Source organism: Pelmatolapia mariae, linkage group LG15 (assembly GCF_036321145.2).
Source record: "Pelmatolapia mariae isolate MD_Pm_ZW linkage group LG15, Pm_UMD_F_2, whole genome shotgun sequence".
Classification (NCBI taxonomy): domain Eukaryota; kingdom Metazoa; phylum Chordata; class Actinopteri; order Cichliformes; family Cichlidae; genus Pelmatolapia; species Pelmatolapia mariae.
This window is the reverse complement of record NC_086240.1, coordinates 38,066,169-38,088,580: the sequence shown is the minus strand read 5'-3', so window position 1 is coordinate 38,088,580 and position 22,412 is coordinate 38,066,169. Positions and strand designations below refer to the sequence as shown.

General features: G+C 41.2%; 1 protein-coding gene across 4 annotated transcripts in view; it reads left to right on the top strand.

Annotated features, from left to right (window-relative positions):
• The window catches only part of opa1 (OPA1 mitochondrial dynamin like GTPase), a 37,111-nt gene extending 17,955 nt beyond the window's left edge, over positions 1 to 19,156 (top strand). For all 4 annotated transcript variants that reach the window (XM_063495293.1, XM_063495290.1, XM_063495292.1 and 1 more), the window contains 2 exons: positions 18,675 to 18,748; positions 18,836 to 19,156. In XM_063495293.1, the coding sequence (XP_063351363.1) occupies positions 18,675 to 18,739 (65 nt within the window). In that variant the 3' untranslated portion in view covers positions 18,740 to 18,748; positions 18,836 to 19,156. The remainder of the gene's footprint in view (positions 1 to 18,674; positions 18,749 to 18,835) is intronic.
• The last annotated feature ends 3,256 nt before the right edge of the window (positions 19,157 to 22,412 follow it).

The window sequence follows — 22,412 nt, the reverse complement described above, 5'->3', positions numbered from 1 at the left end:
GGCAGAAGTGGATGTAGCTGTGGGTAATAAGAAAAGATGAACAAAAACTATTGATAACTTTTTTTGTTAAGTTAAGGCCTGATCCGTCTGAAATTCATAGCCAGTGCTCTGACACAAAGCCGTCAATCTTTGAATGCTGAAAAAGCACAGTGTATCCAGAAAACACATTATATGCTGCAATAAATGCACTGCCCAAGTGTCCCCTCTCCCCACTGCCTTTCAGCAGCAGGCAGCAGCAAACAGGTCGTCAGAGGAGCCGAGATGATGATTAAGTTTAACATTTTCTACAATATTGACAAAGCACTTTAAGCACAAGTTTGTTAGTTAATAATTTAGAAATGAATATTGTCTGTATGGACTTCCCCCCCAAAGAAAGTGCACATGTAAAACTGCGGTGTTAAGCAATGCAGTTGAAAAATTTGAGTGCGCCTAACTTTTGTGCCGGTACGCCTAAATTTTTAAAGTTAGGCGCACCGGTGCGCCCATGGTAAAAAGTTAGTCTAGAGCCCTGTATATATATTTCTGACAACGTTCTTTTTTTTTTTTTCTTTTTTTTTTTTAACAGCATTTTTTTTTTTCACACCTGCCTAAAACCTTTGCACTGGACTGTATGCATATCTTACTTTGACCACTCAGGTCAACTACGTTATATTAAGCACGTGGATCCATTCTATAAAATCCTAGAGTCATCAGTAGGTGGCAGTGGTGCTTCAGGAATTTATATTGATTAGTCCAATATGGCTGTATTATTGCATTTAAGTTAAGCTGACAGTACAGGCTGGCTAAAAAGGCCTGTGTGTTCAGTTTCCTAGAAAATAGGGTGCTCTCTAAGAAGTAGGTAAAAGCAGACAGAAAATATTTGTAAAGCATTTAAAGCTGTTTCTATTTGAAAAATGTACAAAGACATACAAATGAATTGTTCAAGCAGAAAAACATTATTTAAAGGAATATTTATTTATATGTAAGCTTATTTTCTACAGCAATGAAAAGTTGAAACGGGGGAAACAGAATAACAGAAAAGACCAGAAAAGTTTTGTGTTTTTTAAAAACGCATCTCGTGGAACATTTCAGAACTAATTTAATGAATTAGTAATAGGTTCAAATACATGATTGGATATAAAAAGAGATGCTGAGTCTTTGAGGAGTAGAGATGGAGAGGAGCTCAGGCAATAGTTCAGTTTAATAAAACTGCTTCTCATTTTAAAACTAAAAAGAGTTGGAGAAGTCTCTGAGGTTAATTCATCTATATCTTTTGCCATCCATAGCAGATCCTGAAGCATTAACATGTGTTTGGGAAGTTTTTATTACCCTTAATGTTAAGTACCAAGTCGTCATCAAGTAACAGTAGGGTTAATATAAATGACAACACGCACAATAGATGCTCTCACATTAAGCTTAAATAAACAAAGAAATTAAGAAATTAGCTAAATAATAGAAGTGTATTTAAATTTATACTTTTTATTAAAAAAAGAAGCAGCTGTTTTCAGCAATCTGATAAGGGGTAACCACAGTGCCTAGCTCTGCCCGTTTAATTTGGCTGTGTTTTACGTGGGACGCCCTTCCTGACACAACCCCAGAAGAGATTTTTAATCTTGTGCACATAATCTCTTCAACGCCTTCTGGGAGTTCCTTTAAATTTGGCACAAGTGTTCACTTGGACTCTAGCAAGAACTGATTATTAATGATTGACCCATCTCCTCCTTTCCTTCTATGATTTTGAGGAAACTGCTCTTGCGTAAGCACAAATATGTTTTTGCAAATAAAATGACTCATTCTCAAAAGTAATTCGTACTGATGTTAGTTAAAAAATAAGACAGACTACAGCGACACAGTGCACATGTGCTGTATCTGCTCTGTAAGTAAGTTTTGGGAAACTTTTCTTGGGGGTGGACCGATATATCTGCTAATTTTTACCTGTCAGCCTTTTGAAGGCTCCTAATTAAAAGCTAGTGCAATGAGTCTTCTCCAGCGTTGGTCTTATTCAGAGAAGCTCTGCTTGCTAAGCAAAGTTTGTGTTTGCAAAGTGGCACACATGGCTTGCTGCCGTTTCAGAAGTATCTGTGTGACACACACGAGCATGCACATGCATAATGACTGTTCCTGTCACCACAGAAGTACACAACAATTTACACACACTTGCCTTTAAGTTGCAATTTTCTCACATTTAAGCCAAGTCAAAGCACAGTGTTAAAACACTGCAAATGCCTGCATGATCTCAGAGTTTAAAGAACAATACATGCCTCAAATACACACATTAGAGTGATAAATGTTAAGTGAATTTACTAAAGAAGGCATTTAACTTGAAAATTAATAACCTTAAGTCAGTTTTTACAGGAATCATTCTCCTGTCAACTTCTTTTAGATTTTCTTGACTTTCATATGTTGCATGCAAGCTCTGATTGTCAAAAACACATTTGTGCTTTTATTACCTTCCATGTAAACAACAACAGACCACATGTACAGTATTTAAGTAGGCAAACACTTCACTGCATCCAGACATAGTCATGCTACATTAAGAGGCACTCAGAGAAGACAGAAACACACACGAAGGTTTTTGCTGAGGGTTTTTCTGCCACAGAGCCCCCTCTCCATTCCACACACCGTCAGCCATGTCTAGACCTGCCTGGCCTTGCAAATTCTATAAGGCAAGTGGATCCATAAACTTTTCCAAACACGACATTCCCACTTTCCATCTGGAAAGACTGTCCTCACTGATAGATGTAGGAGTGTGTCTGGAATTTCTTAAGAAGCCATGTAGTGTAGGACCACACCTGTGCATGCACACATTTTTTTTTTGTTTGTTTCTTTATGAAATCTGTTATTTGTAGTGAAGCGTTTGCTTCACTCTTTAAATCTGCATCAATACAAGCAGCCATCATTTGGAGGGTCAGATGGGAATTTTGACATCAGGAAAAAAAATCTGTTTATTGTAATTTGAAGGTATAATGAATGTAAATTTAAACAGAATAAAATGCTCTGTGAGTCACCATGAACCACTGACCATGAAATGCAGTTTTCTTTATTACATTTTACTCCTCATGTCTCACTCCCTTCACTCCTATCTCTACTGTCGACTGAAATCTAACACAACTTATTTTGTTGTAACTCATAACTAACATTCCAGTCTAACGTTGCAGTCTGCTGGAAATGTACCTCACAGCACGCTGCCCTTTTGCAGCCCTAATTTTACAGTGATGTCAAATTTTTCTTTTCCTCCTGCTAAGAAAATGTATGTTCCAGAGTTTGAGCTTTGTCAGTCTGTCAGGTTGAGTTAGTGGGTGAGTCGAGGATCTGGGTCATTAGCTGTCGGACACTTTGCGCAGGGCATTCGGTATAACACACCCACACTCTTAGGTCTAGGCTATGTGGGTCCTTGAGTCTAGACTGAACCACTTGGCTTATGGGCTGAGTTGGTGACATGCCTCAATTTCCTCTGGGTAAAGATTTTTTTTTTTTTTTTTGGTTCCTTTTTTAACTGAAAGGCTCATCATAAATGTTTTACTTTGCAGAAGCTTTTCACTTGTGCAAATATAGTAACTGGACATGGCAAAGCATAATTAATAAAACCCAACTTAAGAATTCTTAATTAGAAGTATCAGGTAGTGATTACTTTGTACTTTTAAGGACATTTCCGCTGTTAGGAGACACTAAATCTGTCTTTAGCAACATCAGGCTGTTACTAGAACACATGATAGGAATCACACATGCCTCCTTCCGAAACATGCAGTTCTCTACAGGAGAAGATTTTTTGTTTGTTTTTTTGTCTGCATCTGTGTGAAACAGCCTTATTCAATGTAGTTCCATCAATGATGAAATCATCTTTTCTTTGCAATATCGTTTCTCCTTCATTCTCCAGACCTTTTAGAAACAACAGGTCAGATTGCCTCAGGCCCAAACTATGGCCTGACCCCACAGGTCAGCCAGCTGATACCATAGGCTACTTGATCCAGCTATTTTTTTTTTAACCTGCCTCCAACTCCCTGGGTCATTCTGACCCTATTTCACTGCCTCTGTTAAAATCTATCCACCTGATCCTGTCTATCACTTTTCTCCCTTGGCAGAGGGAAAGAAAAAACAATGGGCAAATCTCACAGGAGGGCCCACCTTCACCTTTATAGCCTCTCCGGTTAGAGAGGAGAGAAAGTGAGAGAGATGGGAGACATTAGAAAAGATAAACACACTTAACAAAAGCAGAAATGCGCTTCCAGGGGTGGACTGCTGTTAAGCTCGTATTTGCCCCTACTCGCAGGCAGACCTAAGATCACTCAGGTTACAAATACAGGTCAGGTGTGTGCGTGAGGGAGAGCGTGAAAACTCTGTTAATTAATAGTACGCTGCAAAGCGGGTGTGTGTGTGTTTGTCAGCGTGTGCCAGACCAGCTGTATGGCACAGTGCCGTCTCTGGAGCAAAGCCCAGGCCTAATGTGCAAGCAGAGCCCTCTTAGGAGACCACTGGGCTGTCGCTTGGCTGCTTCATTGACCCTCATAGAAACGTAGTGCAGTGTGTATGTGTTTGAGTGTGTTTGCATGTGTCTGTGCTTGTTAGAGCTACTGTGGTGGCTGATTATAGAGAGCGCACTGTACCACATTGTTTGGAGGATTGCTTTTATTTTATCAAGCCATGAATGTCGTATTTAATGTCGTGAGTTTTTAGGGCTCATAACACTCATGAACATAAATAATCACTGCAACATTTTTCTATGTCAGCACTTTGTTTTGTGAGATATTTGTCAGTTGTAACACACAGATCTGTTCAAGGTGTTGGTGTTTAATGTTTATGTTAACATCAAGTTTAGTGTCTTCATGTGTATTCATGCGTTATTATACTTTTGTAAAAAAATTTATCTGATACTATTATTAGTATAAATGCAGACTCGTTATTTCACCACACATCTGCAGTTCAATTCAATTCAATTTTATTTATATAGCGCCAAATCACAACAACAGTTGCCGCAAGGCGCTTTATATTGCACAGTAGATCGTACAATAATAGATACAGAGAAAAACCCAACAATCATATGACCCTCTATGAGCAAGCACTTTGGCGACAGTGGGAAGGAAAAACTCCCTTTTAACAGGAAGAAACCTCCGGCAGAACCAGGCTCAGGGAGGGGCGGGGCCATCTGCTGCAACCGGTTGGGGTGGGAGAAGGAAGACAGGATAAAGACATGCAGTGGAAGAGAGACAGAGATTAATAACAGGTATGATTCAATGCAGAGAGGTCTGTTAACACATAGTGAGTGAGAAAGATGACTGGAAAGGAAAAACTCAATGCATCATGGGAATCCCTCGGCAGCCTACGTCTATTGCAGCATAACTAAGGGAGGATTCAGTCTTTTGCTTTGCTTGCAGTGTCCACAAATCGAAATTATATTTCTTCCTAGAGCCACAGTTTGGCTGTTTTTGAACAGGAAGGAACAGATTCCAGCAGTCACTCCCACATTGGTGGCTTTTTATCTACCTTGTCAGATTGTTGAAGAACGTGCACACAGTGCACTGGTCCCTGAATATATAAATAGAAATGCACATTTGCACCTCCTTTCTACTTTCCCCAAAATATTTTCAATCCCAAGATTAAAAACTCATATTTTTCCACAAATGGATGGGTTTTTTCAACATGCAGTATTACATCCCTATTTATTTATTTTTAATAGGTTAGTTGGCGAGTTTAAAACCTGGTCATGGTTGTTTGTAATAATACATTTCAGATTTGGTCATTAAGGTTGAATTTCCAATTTCCCAGGTGGAATTTTCATCTGCAACGCCCCCCTCAACTCAGATTTCCAACTCAAAAAGTCACAGTAGACCCACCAATCCAGTGTTAGCCATCATGGCAGAACTTGAATGTAAACAGTAATGAAACTGCAGTAAGTCTGTACTGCCACTGTTGTGTATTTGTGACTCATTAAATAAGCCATTAACAGAACACTGACTAGACTCTATCTATGAACATGCTGCAGTGGCGTTTTTAAGCACAAAAAAATGTATTGCTCAGCTTTGCTAGCGATGCATGACTACTCCGGGTTGTGTTATTTGGGATTTTTTGGTGTTTTTTTTTTGATTTTTCGAAATGTATTTGATCACTCTTTGATATCTTTTTTGTGAACTTATTGTCTGTTATTCCTTTGTACAAGACTGAACATCTCTGCTTTAAACGTAAAACTTCTGAATAATTGATTACAGTGGTCACCACAAATGTGTTTGACTGTTTTGAGGAGAAATGATAAAACACATTTAGTCTTTCTTTCCTTTTTTTAAAGTTTGAATCCATGTTGATAGCTCATGATTGTCACTACACGGGAAGTTAGGCATTTCACGCTGCTTGGACAACAAAATCAATCAGTCTCACACTTTGGTTGCTGACACATTTTGGGAGGGGTCGATTCAGATGAACACCTGGGACCGAATAACCTTTTACATTAAGTTCATCTCCTCAGCGGCAGGCTCATTGGCTCTGATAAATGCAAGAGCGTGTGGAAAATTATGGATTTGAGCTTTTGTGACGCGAGGGTTAGCTGAGGGTCGTGGAATGAAAGGTGTCAACAGAAGGTGCTCTGAAAACAGTGCTAATGTGTGAAGTGTTTGCGTGTTTGCACATGCAGTCACTTTCTCCTTTTTCTCGTGTGGAAGCCGAACACAATGAGGCTCTGGTTGTCTGGGCTTGCTCAGCGGAATGCCCTCTCAGCCTCACGCTCACTTCGTTTCCTTTCATCTCCTCCCCCTCGTCCTCTTTTGAGCAGCTTCCTCCAGAGTGATTAGGGAAGGCTCATTGAGAAGTGCTCCTCTGTTCTCCCCTGCTGTAAGGGATGACGTATCATCTTAAGGTGTTGTGTGCACATGTTCCCTCATTCAGAAGAGAGGGGAGCAGAGGGTGGTGGCATGCTGTTGCTGCTGTTGCTTGTACAAAGCTTTGCGGTGCTTCTGTTGCTTTTCTTTATGACTTTAAGGTCATAATTCATTAGGAATTAATGCTGCTGCTATTGAAGCTTGTTTAGAATTAGACATATTTCCAGATCTGCACACAAACAATCATTAAAGATGCTTAACTAGCTTTTTCCTCAACTATGTTTTTATGTCAAACTACAATGGCACACGGTCAGAGGTGTCTTCTTATTCAGAATGAGAACATTTACAATAAACACAGCTGCCACGATCTCCACAGCTGAACGACATTTTCCCATTTCAGCAGATTCTACCACAGTTTCATACTTTTTATGCTATTGATACTGCAAGTTGTCAAATCACAGCCAGCAAGGAATTGGCCAAAACACTCACCAGTTATGAAATTTCCATGAATAATTTTTCATCTCTGTACAATTGTATTCGGAACACAGCATTTCCACACTCTTTCCCAGCGGGTGTTTGAATCCTCTAGGGCCGCCCTTTGTCACTGACTATATTCATGAAACCCAGCACCTTCCAGATTTCATGATTTCAGGATCTCGGGTTGTATTTTTTGCGGAGGATGTGGCCCTGGTGGCTTCATTGAATGGCAACCACAAGCTCACACTCTTGCAGCGTGTACCATGGCTCTCAACTGAAAAAGGGTGAGTGCCCACTTCAGGTTTAAATATGAGTTGCTGCCCCAAGTGGACAAATTCAACTGTTTCAGGGTCTTGTTCAGAAGCAAGGGTACAGTGGAACATGAGATTTACAGGCAGTTCTGTGTAGTGTTTGCAGTGATGTGGCCTCTGTACTGATCTGTTGTTGAGCTGCCACTATATTGTTTTTTTTCTACATTCCTACCTTCACCTATGGCCAACCAAGACAATATTACAGATACAAGCAGCAGAAATGAGCTTTCTCGATACGGTGCCTGGGCTCAGAGAGAGGAACTCAGAGCTGTTACTCCAGCAAATCAGAAGGACCCTGCTGCAGTGGTTCAGACGTCTGTCTAGGAACTGTCAGAATGTGTGGGGTGAGGGGTTTGAACATGCCCAACTGGGACTCTCCCCTCGGGCATTCCCAGGAAAGGCTGAAGAGATTATGTCCCTCAGCTGGCTGGGATGAGGAATGTTTGATCTTAAACTGCTGCCTCCACAACCCAGATCTGACTGCCTCTTCTGACAGTGTGAATAAGTTAAACGATACATTTAATTCCCGAGATATCTTAATATATAAAAAATAAATTACTTCACTCTATTACTTAAATACTTTGGTCTAGTATGAATGGCCTTGGGGGAGGCCATCAGTAGGAAAAGCTGTAAAACTCGTGAAAAGTCCAAAATGTATGCCCTCTTTCACCTTTTTCTGAAGCTTTCCATTGGCTGGATTCATCTTTGTCAGACAAAGTTTGGTACCAGGACTTTATGTTTGACACCCATGCTCTACAGTGACCAGTGATTTTGCAGACAGACTTCTCTGCACTCCTATTTTTTCTTAAATGTTAGTCTTCACTTATTAACCAAGCTACTTTTTTTGGTCCACTGGCAACTACATAGTATAAAGGTTCTTGACACCTCCCACCCACTTTGTGTACTACGTTTGTGTTTTGTATATATCTGATCACCAGTCAGACTTGTGTATCTGTTTGTGGTATCCTGCCTTAACCCTAATTGCCTCTGAATACATCTACACTAGTCAGAAGTGTGGTTTTGTAAACCGGGAGTCTTATTAGTGTTACAAGTAGGTTTTATTTTTGTTTTGTTTTGTTTTTTTCCCCCACAAAGAAGGAAACCTCAGACTGCAGAACGTCTTGATGCATTCTCAATCATCCAGGAAAGTAAATCTCCAAAAGTTGAATCTGTTCATCTGGACGTAGCGTTTTGTGGGAGAAACGTTTTCGTCACTCATCCAAGTGACTTCTTCAGTCTCTTCTTCTGACTGAAGAAGTCACTTGGATGAGTGACGAAAACGTTTCTCCCACAAAACGCTACGTCCAGATGAACAGATTCAACTTTTGGAGACTCAGACTGCAGAGTCACTGCCAGATGATCCATTTTCTCCTTGGGAGCGTCAAGTACACAAACAGTAGATCTAGAAGTTGTCATAACACTGGCAAATATGAAGCAGTACTTTGTGTATTTCATTTCATGTTGTTTGGTAAATGTTGTGGGACTTACTGCTTTTCTGTTGTGAGGCACAATCAGATATCTGTAAATCCTTTTTGGTTTTTCCACATTTTGACAGCTCTCTTTGTTCACTATCTGATAAGTAAAGTACAAGTGAAGAGAGACTAAGATGTTTTTTCATAATATCTGCTTTACTAGAGGGAGTTTTATTTCCCCGTAATATTTGCTGATCGCTGCTGCTGTCATACGGAGAGCAGCCGTTGTTCAGGATGCCTAGCAATCAAAAGATTGTTGGTTTGATTCCCAGCTCCCCCTCTCCTCCTCCTGAACTCCAAATAGCTCCAGGTGTGTGTGTGTGTGTGTGTGTGTGTGTGTGTGTGTGTGTGTGTGTGTGTGTGTGTGTCAATAGTGGTTCACAATTGCATTTTGAGTGGTTAATAAGACTAGCTGTCTTTACATAAATGCCAGCTGATTTTCAACGCCTCTGTCTTGTTTTTCAAGGTAATTTTTGAAACTGTCCAGCATGAACTTTCTACCACAATAAAGTGGATTGTTTCGGTTATACTCACTCTTCTTCAGTTACTCCCTCGTTACCTTTGCTCGGCTTACTTCTTCAAGTCTCCTTTCTGTTACTTCCAGCTATATACCATCAACTGCTGTGTATTACTGGTTTCTCTTTCATCGTGCTCTTTCTTTTCTTGTTATCAAAGCTCTCCCACCAGCCAGCTGCCACCATTTACCAAAGTCATGACCTGTTTCTCTTTCCACTTTCCCATCATCTGTCTCTTCCCCTTTATTCCTCGCTGACTTCTCGCTTCCTTCCTGCACTCTGGCGCATCCATCCATCCATCTATCCATCCTCCCATGTCAAGCACCAGGAATCTTTGTTTTACACACACACACTTGTGCACACACAGGCATGCCCATCATATGATTGACAAGCTGTTGTTATTGTTGATCATTAGTCATGAGCATTTGTTTAAACAGGGTTAGACAGAGGACTTAATTACCTTTGCATCACAGTTTAATTTAGAAAAAGAGGAAGAAACGCTGTACAAGATTAAAAAATTGAGTTTCATTCATTAAAACAGCTCCAGTGTTATTCAGTTTGTTGATAATCTTTGGACTGCATTATTCAGACGACAGCGACGTAACACCCGTTTGTCTGCTTGGAAATATCCTCCCTAGATAGAAGATCTGTGAATAAATCAAATGGACTACAGAAGCAGGGGGAAAAAAGCTGCGTGCTTTAGATGACAACCAGGCAAGAGGTGATGATGGAAGTGGTGATGCAAACAAAAAAAAGGGGAAAAAATGAAGGAGATTGTGAAGCCATCTCTCATTCCCCTCAGGGAAAGAGAGAGTTAAGTGTGGGAAAATAGGAAAGAGAAAGATGTGTGGTGATGGGAGGGAAAAGCAAGGCTTCTGTTCACATGTTCCCAGCACAGTTTGGCCACCGGGGAGCCATTCCCACTGATCGCTGTGTCACTCACACACATGCACACACCAAGCTCTGACATCAGGTGCTGTTTAAAATGAGGTAATAGGAAAACCATACGCTCTCTCTTGTAGGCAGTTTAAAACAGCGCATGGTGTAGTTTTTTGTTTTTTATAATGGATTTTTATTGTTGTGGATTCTGTGTAACAGTATTGCAAAATAAAAATGTGGTGCAGATGCGAGAGATTTGTTGCCAATATGATGCATTTTGTTTCCATTATACTATTATAAAAGTAATGTAGAATTGATTGGAGAGCTTGCAAGGAAATGGTCCAACTAAACAGGCGCAAATATGAAATCATTAGGTTTCCAAAAAATCTATTATGCTGGCTGGCTGGCATAAAAGTGTTTTTTTTATAAATAAAAGGGATTCTCGAGCGGCGTATTTTACAAGAATACTCTTAAACAAAAAGAAGAAACGGTGCTACTTTCTCCATCTTTGCAAGTAAAACACCTGCAGTTCAGTAAGTCACCAAGTTTTTTTTGTTTTTTTTTTAAACTTATTGTGGCTCAAAGGAATTTTAGGCGTTTTCTGTCTTTCCGGTGTTCTATCGATATAAGGTGTGTGGAGTCCAGAGCAGCTGGAAGCATGTATTTACCTGAGGGCGGAAAAGGGATGAGGAACGCTGGCCCCGTCTTACTTGCATGTGCTTAATGCAGAGTTCATTGGCAGTTAACCTTAGCCGCACACCTGTGGCTGATTCAGCGCAGGGGAGTTTCTTTGAGGAATCATGACAAGATATCAGTTTAGCCAGACTCTGCTTCACATCCCCGGGCCCATGTGGATCCTCGTGATTGATTGCCACTTAGCCTCACAACTGGCCTCCATTTGAGTGCACGAGGTGAGTCTCGGAAAACGTCTACTCCTGACTAGCTGTGATTTACACCATGAGTCATGAGCAGATTTACTGTCTCAGACTTATTTTATAGAATAGGTATGGTGACTGTTTCCTGATATATTTTTAATATGTCTGTTATCTACCGTAGAGTTAAAGCCATCGAAAATCCAAATTTATTCCATATTTGTCCCCAATTTTACAATCTTTTGCACTAAAAGTCTGACGAGCAGTCATCACCTGGCTCTTTTCAAAGCTTTATCCCTGCATTTTGCTGTTTTTGTTTAGACTGCCCTTTGGCTGACCCCATGTTTTTGACCTGTTCAGACCACTCTGTGTCTTTCCCTAGGTTAAACTGCGTTCTCACAGGCATCTGTTTTCTAGATAAGAGACTCGAGTGCGAGGGCTGATTCATTGCTCTGTCACTGACATGGCGTTAGGGCTGTTGACATACCGGCACTCCCTGGGTCTCCCATGGACCAGTTTCTGTTATAGCGTGACTATCCAGATTTAGTGACAAATCAAGCAACAGCATGCTGAGGAAAATGGCTTTTCTGTTTGTTACATTAAGAGATCAGCTTTCGGAGAAGGAAAGGCCAGAGAGTTAAATATTCACTGTCCCCACCTACACTATGACCTTGGCAGTCATGAGCTATAAAAAGTTTCTTCGTGAATGATGACAGGCCGGGACAGGAACCAAGCCCCCATGCCACTCTCTCCAGTGGCCGTTCTGCAAACTGTTGCTCTCCTGTCAGAGCGGCATGTGAAAGAAGCCTGAACCTTGGCGCCAAACTCATCCAGCGAAATCTTTCTGTCGCCACTTTTTTCATGACAGCCATCTTTTCTTCACTGCTCCCTCCCTTTCACATTGAATGAAGAAGAGTGACCACATCCCATAGGAAGGGGATTACTTTTTTCCCCTCCTTCTTCACAGTAAGTTGCAGTTCCCCCATGTCTTTTTCTCTCTCCTCTGTGGTGGCTACTTGTCCAGCAGGGCCACACAGTCTAATTACAGGTCAATTAAAGGCTTTCGGGATCAGTCCTTCTGCCAGCAGTTCAGCCATGGCAGGCTTAGGGGTTTCTACAGAGTGAGAGTGAATGAGATATCATTTCATGTGGAGATCAGCCGAGGGAAGGCCTTGAAAAAGAGGATTTACGGAAAAGGCTCCCCTGTCTTTCTCTTAGTCTGCCAGTCCCTCCACCCTTGGTAACCCACACACCACCAAGCATCTTAAAGAAGGGGCCTCTGGGATAGAGGCCAGAGGATTATGGGAATATTCATGACCAGATAAAGGGGTGAGCGGTTGAATGACTGTGTTTTGAGGCTCATCTCTTAGGTAAACAGGCGCTTAAATGGAGTTTTAGATCGCTACTCCAACTGCTCAGTGTGGAACAGGCAATGGTGACTCTGTCCACTTTTTTTGTTGCGTTTCCACAGGACGGTGAAAAGAAAGCCTTGTTGTGGCCTTTGGTAGCAAACAGATGGTAAAGGAGGGAATAAATATCTGTTTCTCACAGTTTCTATCCACAGAAAATATTGGCTGTTCTGAAAGATGCCATTCACATCCACCCGTGTCCTCCTGGGCTCCTGAAAGCTGCTCATTTTAAGGGCTCATTTTAAAGTCATTAAGCATCCTGCTTTAAGAGAATAGTAAATGGGCTTTGCTCTTTTGAGCTACATGGTCTAAATAAAATATATATGGCTATTTAATGTACAGCTAATTGAGCATGGCTGCAAGTGGAACTGATGAATTACAGCAAGTTACTTCATAAATCAACATTTTGTTTTACTGCAAACTCTGCTACAGTCTACCTGAAGCCATTACACTTCATGTATGCTTTTGTTTTTTTTACACGGACATACAGTATCCATGCACTAACTTTACAAGCAACCAGCCTGTTTTATCAGAGTGCTTTTGTTTTTGTTTCGATCAAAAGGAGGTTAATGATACTCTCATCCCAGCAGCAGCTCAACCAAACCAGTGATGACTTTCTGTGCATGCACCCTGTGGGTGTTCTGAATAGCTCAGTGTTCAGATATGAGACTTTTTTTTGGTTGGATATACAATTTGATCCCAGCAAGTGCCACCGGGAACCTTTTGCTATTCCATGTGACAGGTGTTTTCACGTCTGTGGTGTTTAGTCTGCTTAAATCGAACTCTGGTTTGTTTTCCCCTTCGGTGCAGTTCATTTGCGTAGAGGTGAAGAGAGTAATCACACTCGGGTGCTAACCAAAACAGCCGCGCTGAGACCCTTTAGAGGGTCTCCAGAGCGGTTCGTTTATGGTGCGAACGTGCTCCGACCTCGATCCGAAACAACTACCAGGTGTACATTGTAAGTTTGAGCTAAAAACAGCTTCTTGTTCTGGGATGAGGCAAGCTAAAGATCTCTATGGGCTAGCAACTAGCTGTAAATGTAAATTCTTCATGTTGTCCAATAGTCCAGAACACAGCACCTTCTTCCTGTGTTTACTTTTGTTGCTCCCGTCCCGACCAGTAAGCGGGCTGAACATTGTCTCTGCGTAAACATTAAGCAGAATCACAGGTAAAAGCTTTAAGTTTACAAACTCGTCAATGAATTCGTAACAGAGTAAACGAACTGTCGGTGTGAAGCCTGTAACCCTTTCACAACATAATCAACCCAACCAGCTCTGACAGCTTCTCTACAGGCCCAGATGTCAGAGTCTTAAAATAAAGTTTGAATAGCATTTGTAATGCAGTAACAAGCCATTGTCGAATATTTCCAAAATATAATGGTGACCGGCAAATTACCGTTTCACCCCCAAGGCAGCGAAAAAGAGTTGCATTCAGCAGCTCTCTACCACTATTATTCTCTAAATACACCTGAATAGTAATGACATCTACTTAACTTGATAGGCGTTAGATAATACTGTGGTCCACTGGATGAGTGATGGGTTTTCAGTTGCCTCAGCAGCAGGTGTTATAGAAGAGTGGATTTCACCCTCCCAGTGTAAGCTTTCTCAGGCGATTCGGGAAATTAGACTAGTGTCTTTTCTTTATCGCAAACCCCCTAATCTAACCTCTAGACCACTGCTGCCTCCAGTGAGCTAACAGAGCTCAGCGTCTCTGCCTGGTAGCTGGAAAGGATCCTTAATGTTTGACCTGTGCTAAGCGGTCTATATTTGAAATACCAAAGCTCTATAGAGCACCTTATCATCAGCCACATCTAAACCCACTGCAAAGCTTTGAAGCTTGAGCCAGGGGATTTCCCAAGTTTTTGATGATCTGACAGCCAGTATCCTCCTTTCCTCACACCAGCCAAAAACCCCTCACCTCCCCCTTCACCCCATAACTCCCATCTCTTTCTTCACGTCGGACAGATGTTGCTAATCCCGTTCTTATTGGCTCGGATTGAGTTATGTTGTCCTGTGGTCAGGACATACAGCCTGTGAAGCCGAACTCTGCGAGCTGCCTTTGAGCCGTGCCTTGTGGTGCGCTGCATGTTCAAATGGCATACCAGAGGTTTAGGTTTCATTCAGCCCCACACCTGCTGCAGCGACTTGTCAGCGTGCACCTCGACAGGCCCCCTTTAATGCCTCCATTAGGTGTTGTAATCTCCCCCTAACGCCCTGCCATTTTGCCCGAGTGTGTTAACGGAGTATCAAAGGCTGGGGATTTTTTCCTTCGTTTTTTTTCCCTGCCACCTGCCAGCGGTAAATGTGTGGGAAGGTGAAAAAAGGTGGAGGTGACATGACTGTGCAGCGCTTGCTGGTTTTCAAGACATTTGGGTGGTGTGTGCGTCTCACAGCCAAGCTTTTCTGGCTGTCAGTCAGTTTTTCTCAGTTCTGCCTACCTGTGTGTGTGTGTGTGTGTGTGTGTGTGTCTGTGTGTGTCTGTGTCTGTGGTTTTTTTTAGGTTATTTTTATAATCCAGGACTTCTCAGCTTTGCCAGTTTTTTAGGACATAAGTGTGGGCGTGCCTTCATCTCTCCCAACAACTGTTTCTCTTCCCATCAATCAAGGAAAGGATACCTAAGCAGCCATGCTCCCTTCAAAGGGGGGGGCTGCACACAAGTGCCTGAGTATGATATTTAGTTTCACTGCAAATCACGCACGCAGTTATCACTTTTGTACTGATGTGAAATGGACACTTTGGTCACTGTTGCTCCGGGGTCCAAGCCTCAGTGATTTATCTTCTTTAAAAAGGTTAAGTCTTTTAAAAGCCGTGTTTTCTGCGGCCTGCCTCATAGGAAAACAATCGACAATGGTTCGTCTCTGGATCTCTTTGCTGCTGACTGATCAATATAGTGCACTGCTAGTTTGTTCTTCAGAGCTCATGTTTGAGTTTGTGCTTGGGGGAGATCCAGACAGATTAACAAGGGTGACAGAGAAGCTGCGCAGCCAGCCAGCCAGGCCTGGAGGTGCAGCTGGCATCGCAAGCCACGGCTTCCTTTTCTCCCGCGCTGGCCCGCAGACTTCCTTCCGCCACTGTTTAATCAGCGATTAAGTCCGCTTTAGACGGCTCGCTCATCTCATGTGACGGTACACGTTGGGTGGAAGGATTGCTCGTCTTACGCAGTCTCAGGACAATAGGAGTTTAATCACGAAAAGAAGTGAGTGACTATTTCTTCAGTAGACCCCCCTTCATGTAAAATGTTGTTGTTACGGTGTCTGTCTTCGTGTCTGCCCTGAAGGTACATAGTATTTTTTTAAAAAAAGGGAGGGGGAGTGAGAGCTTTGATGTGGTCCGTGCTAACCGGGAATGGGTACACAAGCCGTCATCATGATGTGCGAAGGAGGCCTGCCTTGAGGTTTTGCTGTCACTGTCAGAGGGGACCATCTGGTGTATTGGTGGAGAATGTGTTGAAATGTCTAACTGTACAGGTATATTACAGGAATGAGAGCAGATTTATTAAACCTCCACCTCATCCTGGTTCTATTTACTGACACTTTAGTGTTTTCTTAACTGCAAAAGCTGCAGAAATCAAATTCTCAGTTTTTAAAGAAAATTGGCTGTTGCACAGGAAATCACAGTAAAGTTCTGCAAGCAAATAAAAGTTCAGTATTTGTCCACATAGTTATAGTTTTTGTATATGTAACAGAGAAAGAGTGTGACATTTCTAAAAGACAAATCAGATAACTTGTATTACTCAACAAAAGCTGAATTCATTAGCTGCTACTTTATTTTAACAGTAATGCAGTACGTTATTTAATTACTCGTCACACAACTCATTAATTACTGTTATGTTCCTCACATGTACGATGATCTGAAAGCCAAAGTGGCATAATTACCAGTTCACAATATAAATCTCAGGTCACATCTCCACACACCAACACAAATCCCCATCCTAACGAGGACACATACGTACTTTCTCTTAGTATTTAAGTATGAACACAAAGCCAGTAACACAACGCAAAGATGACCACCATCAGAGAGAGACTTCAAAGCAATCTTCACAGTGATTCTACTTTAGAAACATGAACAGGTCGAAACGGAGGCTTAAAGACCAGATTGCTCATCACTGCCTTTGTTATGTTAAGTTCAGGGTCTTGCTGCTGGGCTGGGGTCAGCATACAGTCAGCTTTAGCATCACTCTGGGTTCTTGGGTAACTCTGTGTTAGCATGCTGTCTGTGCAGATGGTTGCAAAGAGCTGAGTTTGTGTTAGCAGTAATAATGTGGTTGTTTCTGTCCTGGATACAGTTTGAACTTCATTGTTGTGCTCTTGTAAAAATAATGTACAAAACTTAACTTTAAGTGGGGGTTTTTCTCTATGGCAGGCAAATCACAATAAATAAGTATTATAACATCATCATGAACTGAAATCAGCTGATGTTGTTTTTTACATTCTATTTATTTGCTTTCTGTCTGCCTGACATGCTGATAACTGAAGAACTACTTGACACAAGTAACAATATAATTGTAACTTTAACCTCCTAGGACAGGGGTCAGCAACCTTTAACACCCAAAGAGCCATTTGGAGCCGGTTTCCACGCAAAAGAAAACACTGGGAGCCGCAAATACTTTTTGACATCTAAAATGAAGATAACACTGTATATTTTGTTTTTTACTTTTATGCTTTGTGTGAACAACTAAGGTGTGCTGCTTATGAAATCCATGGAGTGCTACAGAGAAAATTACATTTTATTTATGTAATTAACACATTTTGAACTCTTAAAGAAATATAACAAAAGGAAAGACACCCAGCTGAACCAAAATGATCCATGTAGCAAACAAAAACAGTTGTGAGCCGCCACCCTTATATCGCCTTTGGGCTTGTGGAGCCTTGACCTGACTTTAAAAAAATAATTGGAAAAAAAGCACTATGCTGCTGAAAAATGAAAAATAGATATTTGCAAAATTCTGCCTAAATATGTATTTTACCTGGTTAATGTGTGTGGCGGGGCGTGGTCTGCAGCACCGCTGCAGGGGAGGCGACGCACCTGAGCGGCACCCGCAATCACGCCTCGCCGCCTTTACGTCTGTGCTGTTGTGTTGGTATGTGTCGGGCTGTGAGCTGAAAAGCTACAGCCGGCTGTATGCGTACAGCAACCGTGTGCGAAAAGTGGTCAATAAAGAGATGCTGAAAAGCATGTTCATGCAAACATCGTCGGGTCTGCCGTGATATGTTTACAATGGGACTTCTGCTCCTGAACCTCTGCGCACAGCGTCTGCAAATCGGGGCTGTACGAAGTCACTTTCATCTTTACGCAGGACTGTAAGCTGTCATCTGTGAGGCGTGAGCGGTGTTTGTTTTTAACATAGTTCATGGTGGAGAATAGCTGCTGACATAATGTGGATCCGAAGATCCATAATTGGCCTACCTGGGATTGAAAGTCTCGATAAATGCACGGCGTTTCGGCGGGTATACCGGCTTCCGCGAGTGTGACGCTTATTTTGAGCGATGAAAAATAATAAAATATTATTTTATTTTTATATTTCAATATCACAATAATCTTCCAATTTAGAACTACAAGTTTAAAAAAACTAAACACAAATAAAATACACTTCAGCTAAATACTTCTAATTTATTTTCCCAAACCACGCGGAGCCGCACTATAAGGACTAAAGAGCCGCAGGTTGCCGACCCCTGTCCTATAATGTCCTCGTAAGTGGATATCAGGCCCTTGTAGAGCAAAATTCAGTATTTTGGTCTAAATAACCCAAAATGTGATGTCCACATATGTGGACGCCAGGTCCTCGGAGATTAAAAAGTATAACGTGTTCCCAGTAATATATTAACTTTACCTCTGTGGTTTCTTTTATTAGTGGAGGACAAACAATTTAAAAGTTACTGAAGTTATTGCCAGCTAATTTTGTGTTTGCTGACGATTCTGTTCTCTTAACAAACCCACCGTTTGCTTCTCTGCAGAGAAAGTTCGTGAGATCCAGGAGAAACTTGAAGCCTTCATAGAAGCTCTTCACAAGGAGAAATAGATGAACCAGGTATTTGTCTCTGTAACTGTCAGCTCCTAACCAAACTGATGCCCCGTTCACTAAATGTAGCCCGTCTTATATTCTTGTTGTTATCAGAGCTCTTGAAAATAAAGTTTGGATCACAACAGAGAAATGCACTGAGCAAAGACGACTCATCTGTAAATGACTGTCTTCGCCCCAAACACTCACCACACACAACATACCCACCCCCCCCACCCCGCGGACACCTATGGAGAGACGGCCCTGCACAGAGCGATAAGATGAAGGAACAGTTTTCAGGCTTTCTCTGCGATTTTCTTGTAACTTTTTCTTGGGGTGACCAGAGGGACTTCTGTACAGGAGCCCAAACCTAATAAGAAGCTTGCAGAGTCCTGTCAGACGTCTGACCACTTGTTTTCAATAAATGAGTAAATTGTGTACATGTTTATCTCCAACTTTCTTATTTCTTTTCCACTTTACGTTATGCCCTGGTTTTCTTTGTGTATATGTAATTATGCAGGTGTGTATTCACTGATGTGTACAGAGAGAGACCCCATTGCCATCGGCTCCTTTTGTCTCACCTGGTGCTCCTAAAACATGCCAAGTTAGTAGGCTGGTAGGCACAGAACAAGTCTTGGTTTAGTTTGGTTGCACTTCCAACTTAAAGCACTTACAGTTGTCTCTCTGTGCTGCGAGGGTATTCTCCATGCAGGCTATATGTTCCCCTAAATTAGGTGTTCCTTCTGCAACACTCAACTCAATCAATACTGCATACTACTTCTTTGCAGGATTAAGAGAATATGATATACAATATACAATACAACACTTTGATTTTATTTCTTATTATTTGGTTCTTTTGAAGTTTAATTAGCAAAAATTAAGTATTTGCATACAATTACCTGATTAAGCTCCAAGCTCAAATGTCTGAGTCCATGCAAATCTGTCTATGTGGCTTTTCTTGTTTTGTGCAGTACAAAAACAAAAGGAAAAAAAACAAGCAGTCAAAATTAATTAAGAATTAATTTAGAATACTTAAGCATAATGTAAACACCTTACTAAAAAGACCTCTGCAGTTTGCTTGAGGCGCTTTCAGTAAACAAACACAACAGGTTACATAGCCTTTGAAAGATCAGAGCTGATATCATCTGTCAGTTATCACACATTTCTGTGGACTTGTCTAGTCCATCCCGGTCCAGTGTCCATTCACTCAGGGTAGGTTTGGTTCCAACCTACACCAGGTTTCATGTTCTTTCGCAGTAATGTTTGTGTATGTATGCAGCACAGGCACAATTGTCCCCTCTTTGTGCGCGATCAAATGCTTAAGCTAAAAACACAGCATAAAGAAGAAAAGAGGAAGGGAAGATTTGAAATGCTTTGGTCAAATCACAGATTCTCCCATCAGCCACTTGTTTCCAGTCTTTTTGCTCTTTCCTCGTTCTTATCTTCAGCCCCTCTTATCTTGCTCCTCCATCACCCACGTAGACATCTGCTCATTCTACCAAGCTGGAAAAACTGTTATATTTGCCTGAATGGGGGGGTGGTGAGACCGTGTTAGTTCCTCTTTCTTCCTTCCTTCCTATCTGTACATGGGGAAAAGATAAAATATAAAACTTAATAGGCAGTCGTGGAGCTACTATATCATGTACAGCACCTGAACGCAGAACTGTGTAACAGAGTTGGTGAGTTGGTTCAAAAACATGTTTTATGTTGTAGAAAATAATGTTTGCATGGTGTATCCCATCCGCTGTGCTTTATTTATTAAATTGTGTTTAAAAGTACAAATTGAAAATAAAATTGACAAATAAAAAATCATTATTTCGTTTGTTTGGTTGTTTCATGACATGTCAGCATTAAACCGATGTTTGCATCACTTTGCCTGCTGGTTCATGCTAGTGACCTCTAACAATGCTACTCAGGTGAGTCTACACTGACATAAAAGTTTTATATTCATGATCCAAAACATGAGTAATTATACTATCGTGACCCTCTGATTTATTTAAGGTACCATCATCAAGATGATTGCTTTTTCTGGGTGACTCGTGATAGCTTTGCGCTGCTATGATTTTCTGACTTACATGAAAAAAACTTTAATAGGTTGTTTTAATGCAAATGTTAATAGACTAATGGGTAAACTAAAATTGTGCAGTCTACCTGTTTGCATGTGAACATTATCACTGTGAGCTTATTAGCTTGCAGTTTAATCCACAGAGCAGCTGTTATGGCCATCCAGCAGTGGAGGGGGTATTGTAATATTAACCAGCACTTCGGCGCCCTACAAACTGCTATTCTAATTTAAATAATCATTCATTTCCTTGGTCACAGAGAAATAAAGTAAATTCTTAGTATCACTAGAACCTCTTGTCATCTCATTTGGCTGTTTTGCTCTTAATAGATTTTCCCATTGAGTTTAAGGCAGAATTCTCTATGATTCTCTTATAATGCCTCCAGTACACTAACTGTACGTAGTTTCCTTCCATTCTTGTCAGTCTTTAGGTGCACCTGTACAACTGCACATTCATAAAAATATCTATTTAGCCAATCGCATGACAGAATCTCCAGACATGATTAACTGGAATAACCACTTGTTACAGCCAAAGTATGCAGAAAAGCATCTGTCAGTGCACAGTATGGCAAACCTTGATGCAGATGTGCTACACAGCAGGCTTCACTCCTGTCAGCTAACAACAGGAAACTGAGGCTACAATTAACACAGAGCCACAAAAACCAGGGAAAAGAAGATTGAAAAAATGCTGCCTGTTCTTCTGAGTCTGATTTCCTACTGCACAATTCAGATGGCAGAATTAAGCATAAAACAACATGAAAGTTGTTTACTGTACTCGGATGGCCTCCACAGTCACCATGTGATGGACCGAGCAGTGAAGCAAAGTTAGGCACAGGTTAAAGTCCAAAAAAAATTTTTTTTGTTTAACCCAAACACAAACTTGGTTAAATTATGCAGAGAAATCTAAATATTGGGCCCACAGAAAAGGTCAAAGTAACAGAACTCTACTCAAAAGCTGATAACACCCAATAATACAAACTCAAACAAGCAGACCTACCTAAAATAAATAGTGGCTGATCAGCAGACAAAAAACACAAAAAGGGGTAGAACACACAAAAACTGAAACTAACAAATCCCCCCCCCCCCCAATGATCCAGAGTTGTGGTATGACCCAATTTGCAGGTCTCCATATAAGCTTGCTCCGCCCCTTTCCACCTCTTAGCTCATCAACAAAGGGAATGGGAGCAGCTGCCACTGAGGTAACTCAGAAAACAAAGATTAAATCATAAGTGTAAACTAAAATGTGTGCACTTATTTTATAATACAGTATTATGTGATTGTATAAGTAAATTAATTCTAAATATTTAAAGAAAGAAAAATGTAAGTGTAGTGTTATTTGTATGCCTCTATTGTAACCCTGATGTTTGGTAGATATTACCACTGTATGGCTGTAGCTGCAGCCATCACACACCAGTAGAGCATGTTTGGAGTGAGGTACAACAGGAGCATCTCATGAAGGATGTCCAACAAAGCAGCAGCAGCAGCAGCTGTGTGATGCTATCATGTCAACATGGGCCAAAATATCTGAGAAATGTTTCCAGCGTCTTGTTGCACCACGAAGAATGAAGGCAGGTAAAGGGGATCTAGTTCAGTACCAGCAAGGTGTACGTAATAAAATATTAAGAGTCGAGA